Source organism: Tupaia chinensis, unplaced genomic scaffold (assembly GCF_000334495.1).
Source record: "Tupaia chinensis unplaced genomic scaffold, TupChi_1.0 Scaffold138235_1, whole genome shotgun sequence".
Lineage (NCBI taxonomy): Eukaryota > Metazoa > Chordata > Mammalia > Scandentia > Tupaiidae > Tupaia > Tupaia belangeri.
Genome location: NW_006198133.1, coordinates 2,233,379 through 2,244,006, shown reverse-complemented (window position 1 = coordinate 2,244,006; position 10,628 = coordinate 2,233,379). Strand labels below are relative to the sequence as shown.

At 42.9% G+C, this 10,628-nt stretch overlaps 1 protein-coding gene across 1 annotated transcript in view; it reads left to right on the top strand.

Annotated features, from left to right (window-relative positions):
* The window catches only part of MAN2A1 (mannosidase alpha class 2A member 1), a 192,439-nt gene that overhangs the window by 49,329 nt on the left and 132,482 nt on the right, over positions 1 to 10,628 (top strand). The window contains exon 4 of the mRNA XM_006161112.3: positions 1,254 to 1,425. Within this exon, the coding sequence (XP_006161174.1) occupies positions 1,254 to 1,425 (172 nt within the window). The remainder of the gene's footprint in view (positions 1 to 1,253; positions 1,426 to 10,628) is intronic.

The following is a 10,628-nucleotide window of genomic DNA, read 5'->3' as shown; positions in this document are numbered from 1 at the left end:
GATTTTCACTCTAAGGTGCATATGCTTGCCAGAGAGGTGGAAAGCAAGAAATCACCCTTGGGGGGCATGGCCATGACACAGTCCCTTTTCCTCATCTCTTCTTGGGATTTTGGGCATGCACACACATGGGCCCAGCGTTAATTTAAGCCACCGGGTCTGGGACTTGAACCACAGTCAACACGTGGTAGTCCTTCGACACAACCATTACAGTATCGGCTGGTCCCAGTGTACATGGAATGTTAAGCTATACGTCAGTTTTGTTCATTTGGACCCACATACTTCAGTCTGCTCACACGTAGGAGGATTGGGAGCAAAGAGGACTTGCTCATTTTGGATATATATGAACTCTCCTCCTTGTAAGACTTCATAGATGAGAGTCATCTGGGGGGTTCACTTTGCCTGTATTGGGAGGTGGGATTGGAGCCTGTGCCATGCTTTTGCTTGGGCCTAACTAGTTGTCAGTCTGGTGGGCTGTGATTGGAATTGTGGGCCTTGTTAAAATGTTTCTTAGAGCTAGATTGCAAATGTCTTTAGAAAAAATCACCAGGCCATTTGAAAAGTAGTAGGAAAAATCATTAAACCACATTGTCCACATCTACAACTCTCTTGTGAAAGAAGAGTTGCAGGGAATTGTACATTTGTTGTTGGATGAGTATCACTTTGTGCTTCCAGAAACTGCAATGAATAGTCGTTGGGGGAAAAAGATGCCAATTTTTTTGCAGAATTCTACTTCTCAGTTTTCAAATTAATGCTATATTTACTTTCCTGGTGTGCTGCTGGCTTTTAGATAGTTTATGCTTGCAATTTTCCTTAGTTTCGCTTATTTAATGGGTGGAAAATTTTATATGTGGCCTGAGAAAATTCAAGTTTTGGTCCCATGTAACGAGAAAAGTATGGTCCACTTATTAACACTGTTTAGATCTTTAAAAAAAATTCCTTAAACTAGAGATAAATACAAGGATACTTTGATTTTTTAGGTATAAATAAACTGCTTTTTTTGCTTGAGAGTATTTTGCTCACTTTCATCTGAATTTGTGCAGTTTTCAGAGGATTTTCATGGTTTTGATATTAGAGGGTGTTTGAATCTCATGTCAACTAAAATGGGATTCCATTAATTGACAATACGAATAAACATTTTGAGTATGTTTTTATGTGAATGAAGCATCTAAAGGTATCCAAAGGTAATGCAGTGGAATGTGACTGAAATCGGCCATGTGAATCAGACCTTGTGGTGTATTTGTGTCTTGATTTAGGTTGGTTGAAGACTTTCAATGACTACTTTAGAGACAAGACTCAGTATATTTTTAATAACATGGTCGTAAAGCTGAAAGAAGACTCAAGGAGGAAATTTATGTGGTCTGAGATCTCTTACCTTTCAAAGTGGTGGGATATTATAGATATTCAGAAGAAGGATGCTGTTAAAAGGTTTGTTTTAAAACTTTTTTGAAATTTGGTAATATTAGAAATTAATTGTATAGTGAAACACATATTAAATTTTAGAAAGTGAAAGTTCTTAGCTTTCTATCTGAAACTTAAAATATTTCTCACATCCTTTTTTCATTGATTTTGGTTTGTCTCTGAAAAAACAATTTGCAACTTTTTCATTGAAATTCTTATGTTCTAACTTTGTCTTCAAAATGAAATTACTAGATCAAAGGAATTTAATTTTTCAAAGATTTTTTAAGGAGCGTTTAACCAAAATTACCCCCAAATTATTATTTCAGTGCATTTCTTTGTCTTCTATGTAGAAATGTACCAGTTTCTCTGCATGTTAACCAACCTCATTTTTTAAAACCTTGGCAAACTGGATGGTTAAAAAAAAAATAATTTAATTTGCATTTTGATTGGTAAAAATGTTGTATTCTTTCTCATAAAGGCAAGCTAAATTTTTTGTGTCTTGCTTGATTGTACTTTCTCTTACTGATTTGTAGGACTATATATATCACCCTTCTCTTCAAAGTTTTATTTTCTTCTTAATTTTTAGTGCTTAAAATACATAGACTTTTAAAATTCTTATGTAGCGAAATCTATTCTTCTGTTTCCTTTTGTTACTGCTTTGGCTTTTATATTTAAAAATGACCCCCAATCTACAGGTCAGATAAATAGTCCTTTTAATCTTCGTTTTATTGTTTATTCTATTTAGTTATTTATTTTTACCATTTACTATTTTAAATTCTTAAGTTCATTTTTAAAATACGGTATAATGGGAGGTTCTCAGATCACCGTGCACCCCTGCTCTCAGGATTTAAGAACTTGTCTTTTCATGGATTATTTTCTTTTGTTTATTTGACATCGCTTTATTTATTTATTTTTTTAAGTTTTTGCCATAAGGTGCATAGGCTGGAAAGAGGCAGAGTGAGACCTCACTTCCAGGGGATGGCCATGCCTCTGTCCCTTCTCCTCTAGTCTCCTCTAGGGATTTTGGGCATGTAGGCACACGTGCCTGGTGTGATTTTGAAACTGCTGTGTCCAGGACTTGAACCACGGTTGGCCGTGTGAGAATCCAGTGCCTTCATCAACACGCCACCAGCTGGCCTCTGTTTCACATCACTCTTACAGCACCTACGGCAGCAGTCTCCGCTCTCAGTACCTCACACATTGTATGTGGTAACTCTCTCAGCAGTTCTGCGAAGTAGACACAGTGCTGTCCTCACCTCACACATCGGCATGGGTTTGTGCAGATTACCAGCCAGGTGTTCCACGTGGTCCCTGCTGCCCAGCTCCAGAGACTGTGCCCCTGCCGCACTGTCCCACACGATTTAGTAGTTCATCCTGTTCTACTGACTTGAAGTACCGTCTTTATTGCATTTAAATGTGCATCAAGGGGCCAACCGGTGGCATAGTGGTTAAGGTGCTGGACTTTCATGTGGCCGATGGCGGTTTGAGTCCTGGACCTTGTGGCTTGAAACTCATGCCAGATGTGTGAGTGCATGCCCAAAATCCTGAAAGGAGATTGGAGAAGGGGTTGTGGTGTGGCATCTCCCCTGGGAGGGGATTTTTTTTTCACTTCCTTCCCACTGTGTCTCTCTCTGTCTCTGGTGAGCACACATGCCCTATAGCAAACATCTCTCAAAAGAAAAAAAAATAAATACATTGATCCCTGGGCTTTCTGACCTGTTTCATGGACTTCTTGGTTTGGCTGTAATTATTGTGGCTTTATGATATGATTCATTATCTGACAGTTTAAATTTCTCGTTGTCTTTCATTATTGAACCATTCTTTTAATGAGCGTCCATTTAATTTTCCTAAAAAGCTTTAATGAATTTGTTAAGTTCTTCTTTCCCCATCCTTCCCCCCCAAATCTTTGAATTTGGCTAGAAATTGATATAAACTTTTAAAAGTAATTCTTGGAGAATTCATTTTCTATCATATTTATTGGAACCTTTTTTTTTTTCCCCACAGCAGGCTTACAGTGCTTGCGGGCCTGGTTAGGAAGGTGCTGTAAGCGAAGGCTGTAGACTCTTGGGGTACTGGGGTGAGTGGAGGAACCATGACGCCAAAGGGTTAGTCATGCCATGCCTGCCGTGTGTTGCCATGGCAACCAGGGTAGTCAGGATATTTCTCCAGTTCCTCAAGACAGTCTGGTATTCCAAAAATATTATGGAAAATATCTTGACTTTTTACATTGAAATGTTAGCAGCTAATTTAGATGAACACACACAGGTATGCACCTGAAACAAGACGTCATTAAGCGTCCTGTCCAGAAACATGATGTATCTCTGTCTGTCTGTCTCTCTTTTGTCTAAATTTTAAGAGTCAACATTTTTCATGTCTGTTTAGGTCTTACATTGATTACTCCTTGAGAGCAAAAAATTGTATTTTCTTTTAAAAATGATTAATTTTTTTTTTTTTTGGAGAGATTTTCACTGTAGGGCGCGTGCGCTTGCCAGACAGACAGAGAGAGACATAGAGACAGAAAGCGAGAAATCACCCCCCAGGGGGGATGGCCACGCCGCAATCCCTTCTCCTCCATTCTCCTCTCGGGATCTTGGGCACGCACGCACATGCGCCCGACATGAGTTTTAAGCCACCGGGTCCGGGACACGAACTGCGGCCGACTACGTGGGAGTCCAGCGACATAGCCATTACGCTAACTGCTGGTTCCCAAAATGATTAATTTTTTCAGGGATTTTACTTCTAGTTCAGATTTGAAGTTTAACCCATCTGTCGTTAATTTTACTTCTTTATTATTTCTTTCGTGAATCTGTTTTCTTCTCTCCTTTATCTTGATTAGACTGGCTAAAGATTTTATTTACTGTAGTTAGTTTTGGCCTACTCTCTCATGCTTAAAAACCTGTTTATATTTTATTGGATTTTACCCTTGATCTTTCTACTTTATCTTGTGGAATTCTTTGTATCTGGTTTCACTGGTTTTTGTTGTTAAGGTTTTTGCCATAGGGTGTGTGCACTCACTGGAGAGGAGAGCGAGAGAGAGCGAGAGGAAACATGAGAAATCACCGTCCCCCGTTGGGGGGGATGGCCACACCGCAGTCCTTTCTCTTCCATTCTCCTCCTAGGGTTTTGAGCATGCATGTACATGTACCCAGCATGATTTTCAAGCCACCAGGTCCAGGACTTGAACCATGAACGGCCATATGGGAGTCCAGTGCTTTAACCATAATACTACCTGCTATCTCTTGGTTTTGCTAATATCAAATGGTTATAGGTTAGTCCATTTAGTTTAACAGATATTTAGTCCATTTAATTATTTAATGAATAGTTACTAGAAGCACATCTATCTGTGTTTGCCTTTTAGCACTGTTCTAACTAGCTTTTAAATTTTTATATGACATTTTCTCATTATTGTATTTTCCCCTAAATACTCTAACTGTACTTGTTTTTTTCTTTGACTTGAGTATTTTTTTTTTTTTCAATTTGCAAGTTCTATTTTTTATTCCCAGTTACACTTTATTTAAAACTAGCTTTAGTTGCCTGTGGTCAAAGAATATGGACCATACACATTTTATTCTTTAGAGTATTTTGAGTTTGTGTGTGTGACTTAATATGTTACCAATATTGCTAACCCTGTTAACTGATACTTGGAAAAGGAGCGTTAGAAGAATACAGGCTGGTGGGCAATCTGTTCCTTCTGTGTTGTTTAATTGCTGTTTTCATTTCACAGCATACACGTTCCCTAAAACGATCGCTGTTCTGTAAAATTATGCAGTGAGTACTGCAGGCCCAAGGAAAAATGGGATTCGGGCATAGCACTCAAAATTTTGTTAAGGACACACACACACGCACACACACACACACACACACACACAAGACGGGAATCTAAGAAAGCTAGCCCAGTCTGACGTGAGTTAAATTGGTGAAGTAGTGTGTAAAGGCTACCATTTGCAGCCTAGTATTTGGCTTGTGGATGTGGGTGTTGAGAGGAGTACAGATTGTGGGTCACTGTGAAGCGGTGTGCAGTGAGTTCTCAGGAAGGTCGTACAGCAGCTGTGGACGGGTGTGGCTCACATGGGGTGGACCAAGGGAGCCTCAGTGTTGGAGGTGCGCTTCCCTGGTGCGTGGTGCCTGCAGGCCGAAGCTCGGGACGAAGCATCCTGCCTTCACCTGGCACTTCCCAGGGACAAAACGGCACTTAAGCGATGCAAAATATGTTCCCTGATACAGTCACTCTCTTAGGAACAAATGCCAATTTCAAAACAGGCTTTTATGGGCCCAGTAGATGGCATGGACGTTAAGGAGCTGGATCCCACATGGCCACCTGCATAGTTCGAGTCCTGACCAGGCGGCCTGGAAAGAATCACAACAGGTGCGCGTGCATGTGTGCGTGTCCCAGATCCCAGAGGGAGAAGGATTACAGGGTGGCCATTCCCCCTGGGGGTGATTTCTCACTTTATCTCTCTCTCTGTCTCTGGTGAGTGTATACACCCTATAGCAAAGCAAAACAAACAAAACCCAACTCCCTCCCCCAAAACCCAAGCATTTATAGTAGAACTGGACGTATTTTTGCTACTAGTCAGGAGACTAATAAAATCAAACTTCCTTTTATTTGGGGATTTTTTTTTTTGTTCTAGTCAGATCTGTACTTCTTTATTAGTGTGTTCATTTACCCAGTTCAGTGGCCACTTCCTGAGTGTCTGCTGTGGAGCCGGGACTGAGGTTCAGGGCATGCCCCGCCCGGTTCACCCCGGTTGTGTCTCCATCACTGACAGTTTGCCACTCTCCTTCTACTGTTCAGTGTTGCTATCACTACTGTTCTGTGGTTGGTTGGTCGGTTGAATCAGCTTGATTCTCGTTGCCCTTTTGACTTTAAGGACAGTCAGTTTGGAGTAGTAGTTCAAAGGGTTCGCACTGGGGCCAGGCTGCCTGGGTTCCAATCTTGGCCATCTGCTCTGTCACTTTGAGTGGTTACTAATCTCTCTACTTAGTACAGTGCTTGCCAAGTGGGGTAATGCCAGCACGTATTTGATTTTTCACGAGGACTGATCACAGGACCAGCCTGTGTTCTGATCGTCGAGGTGGCTAAATCTCGCATGGCTCACTGCGCAGTTCAAGTCCGGAACTCAGTGCTCCAAAAACCTGCTGCGGGCAGGTGTATGCAGGCCCAAAATTCCAGAAATAAGGGAGAAGTGGAGGAGAAGGGATTGCCCCGGGCCAAACTCCAAGTGAGGGGATGCTTTCTCACTCTCTGTCTCTCGCCAATGAGCCCATACCACCTCTGCCAAATCTAAAAAAATACAGAATGAATTAATACAAATAACACACATAACGCAATGGTTGGCACACTTTAAATCCCCAGTAAATATTAATGGCTCTTGTTATTTTATTTGCCACTTTGGGTATTTCCCTTGGATATTGTATGTAATTTTTAGTTTTGAGAGTCTCTCTCTTTTTTTAAAAAAAAGTTTGCATGCACTTGCCAGAGAGAGGGAGCTAGAGAGAGAGAGAGAGAGAGAGAGAGAGAGAGAGAAAGCACCCCCCTGAGGGGATGACCATGCCTCAGTCCCACTCAGTCCCATGTTTCCACTCCGCTCTTGAGATGTGGGGGACACACCTACACACCCCTGGTATAGTTTTTAACCACTAGGCCTAGGAGTCTGGGACTCCAGCCACCTTAGCCTCTATACCGCCTGGCTGGCCCGAGAGTCTGCATTTTTCAACAGGAGAGTTTAACTATAAAATTTGTGTTTCTGTTCTGGCTTCAAAAATCTTCTTCATATAATTTTCCATCCAATGCTCAGATGTTTTTTTAGGATTATTTATTTATTTATTTATTCATTTATTTTACTTTGTCTATGAAATTCTGAAATCTCACCAATGGTCTAGATATATATATATTATTTTTATTTACTTATTTTTTTGGAGAGGTTTTTGCTATAGGGCACGTGTGCTCACCAGAAAGACAGAGAGAGACTTAAAGCGTGAAATCACCCCCCCCCCCAAACTAGGAGGGATGGCCACACTACAATCCCTTCTCCTCCACTCTCCCCTCAGGATCTTGGGCACGCATGCACATGTGCCCGGTATGAGTTTAAGCCACTGAGTCCAGGACCTGAACTGCGATTGAATACATGGAAGTTCAGTGACATAGCCATTATGCCATCCCAAGGCTGGTCCCAATATAATTTTTTTTAAATCAGGGTTTCTGTCTATTGGGCAGGCTCTGTGCCCTGGTGGTTAAGGTAGCTCGGTCTCACACAGCTGGGCAGTTTGAATCCTGGTCCTGCTGGCTGGGAAGAGATGCCAGAGCATGTGTGTAACCTGGCCAAGATCCCAGCAGGATGGAGAGAGGGCAGAGAGGGATTATGGAGTGACCCCTCCACCTCTCTCCTCCCTTTCTCTGTCTCTTGGTCTCTTCTGGTGAGCACATGTGCCCTCTAGCACTTAAAAAAAAGATCTGACCACTAGAGCTGGGGAAGGATTGGAGGGGAAGGGTAGAGGGGTGTTTATTCATGAAAACAGAATCACAGCGAGGTAAGAGGAATAATTAAGAGTGTGATCAAATACAGTAGGGAGAGTATAGTTTACTGTGTATCTCAGAATAACTAAAAAAGAGGATTTTGACTATTTCTAACACAAAACAAAGGCAATGGTTGAGCTGATAGATACACTACTCTGAATTAATCTTACCCAGTGTGTTCTTGTGCTGAAAAACCACATTGTAATCCGCAGGTATGTCCAGTTGTGTGTCAGTAAGAAGATTTCCATCTATCAATTCACACGTTTCTTCTGTTTATGTTTTCTGCAGCTACTAATTGACTACTGCTTTTGTTTTATTTGTTTTAGAATTTAGTTATCTGGTTGTTGAGTCCCTAGTCTCTGGTTTTCAAATGCATTTTAATTTTTTCTGTGTTAAGTTTACTACATTCTGAGAGACTTTTCTTAAAGGTTCCCTCCTGCCCCTATTCTCAGTACCCTATAATTTTCCATCTGCTGTTTTCTAGCTTTCAGCATCTAGTTTTAACATTAGATCTTTTAAAAATGTTTTTGTAGAAAAAAAAAGTTTTCATACTGTTGTCCTTTAGTCGGAGTATTTCCCCCTTTATTCATCCTTGAGTGAGAATAGCGGCGTCCACACCTGCAGGTGGTCCACCCGTGGACCATAACTTGCCTCGATCCTGCGTTCTTCATCCTTGCCGTGGCACTGGTTACTGTGACCGGCTGGGCAGCCCCCACACCCAGCCTCTTTCTGGAAAATGTCCTCCCACACAGAGACATCAGTTCCTCCATCTTCCCGCTGTAGGTCAGACCTGAGCTCCGTTAATCAAATGTTATTTCCCAGGTTTTGGCTCTTCAGAGGGTGAAGTGAGGACGGAGGGAAGGGAGGGGAGGACATGGAGGGGACTCGTGGCACCTGGCACTGGGAGGCCTTCCTGTCCTGCCACACTGTTCCTGTGGTCCCACAGCATGCCATTTCCTCCTGTCTTTGACCAATACGGGGCTTTTGGCCTGCCCTCAGTCCTGGGTGCCCGGGACAGCCCCCAACACATGTTCTTCCCAGAGTCAGCTCGTTTGTAGAGATGCAGAGAAGAAAGCCAGTGATAGTGCCTCCTAGTTCCTCTGCTGGGCAAGTAGGTCCCGGATGACTGTGAGCATCAGGGATCAGGCCCCACGGAAGGTGCCCAGCTGAGAAGTGGGACTGGACAAGGGGACGAGAGCAGCCGGGGACGAGGAGAGCCACGGGAGGGTGTCGGTCTGGGAAGTGTCTTCCTTCCTTTCTCTGGGGAAGCTGCTGAGCCTGAGGCTGGCCTCCTGCATCTGGCTTTCTTTCTGTGTGGCCTGTGACTGGTAGGCCATGGGGCCTGCCTGAAGGGGCCTCACGGCATGCAGGGCAGCGTGCGGCCACCCTCGAGGGACACTGGCTTGCTCCCTGCTGCTTTTGGTAAGGCGAGGCCTTGCTTGGCTCCCTCCCAAGGTGGCTCAGCGTGAGCTGCCCTTGCAGCAGGCATGTGTGGGCACAGAGGCACCTGTCGATGGGCCCCACGCAGGTACCCCAAGCATGAAGGACGGGGACCAGGATCCACAGTCGCCGCATGGCTCAGCCCTGCCTCAGCCCTTTCCCCCAAGGTCAGGGGCTGTTGTGGGACACTGTCAGGACCTTCACTCTGTGTGACGTGGGGCTCCTTGCTGGACTTCCATGCCAGGGAGCTGCAACAGGACTTGCTGAATTCTCTGTTTTACCTGCACTGTGTCCGCCAGAAATGTTCCCGGTATGACAGACTGTGAGCGTCTCCCTTCCCTGATGCTCTCTGAGTGCAAGTTTTCCTCTCTTTTCTGTTCTGTTAGCCATTTCACTTAGGTTGAACCATATAAAAGTGCCAGTATTTGACCACTTCTTACGTACAGAAATGTCCGTTTCATGTGACTCAGCTCAGTGTTAAGGGTAGAGGGTAAGAGCATTTCCCAGAGGGAAGTCCTGTTAACAAGTAAGAAGCTGTAAGTTAGGGTCTCACACCCAACCCGTTGTCATCCTCCTGTTGAGAACGACTTTTTTGACATTGGTAAATATTCTGGAAGTTAGGGCTGATCCTTAATGATACCATTTTGCTTGAAGAAAAGGTACAGCCACATTAGGACAGCAAAGTTTTACTGAAGATTTCTCCTTTTGGTTATAATCGTTCACTTTTATTCCTTTATTATGTTTATCTGTGGAACTTGGCTAACAGCACTTTTATTTTTTTCCTGTTTATATGAAGAAAACATTGTTAGTGTGAGAAGTGCCTTAATGTATGTTTTTTTGGGAAAACATACTCTGTTCCATTTGGCTCCTGTTCGAATTCTGAACTTGAACTAAGTGGCATTACTAATGGAATTTTTTGACTACCAGTGTAATGCTTACGCACGGGCTTGTTTTCCATTTTGAAGATGAGCTATGGATTAAATGTCTGCACCTAAATTTGCAAGCTAGCTGCTGCAGAGCGGGACCTGTTAATTCCAGCAGAGTTCCACATAAGCTTTCATTGTCCCTGAAGAATACCAATTGATTGTGGAAACTTAACAGAAACGTAACTCAAATGATCCCTAATCTATTCTAGCAGTGACTTGTTTGATTCTTCCCCCGTGGCTGCAGCATTCAGCTCTATAATCTTTTAAAAATGAAAATCTAGTTAACTAAAGAGAGATCCCTGCAAACAAAATCTAGCTTTTCTAGTTTTTTTTTTTTTTTTTTTTTT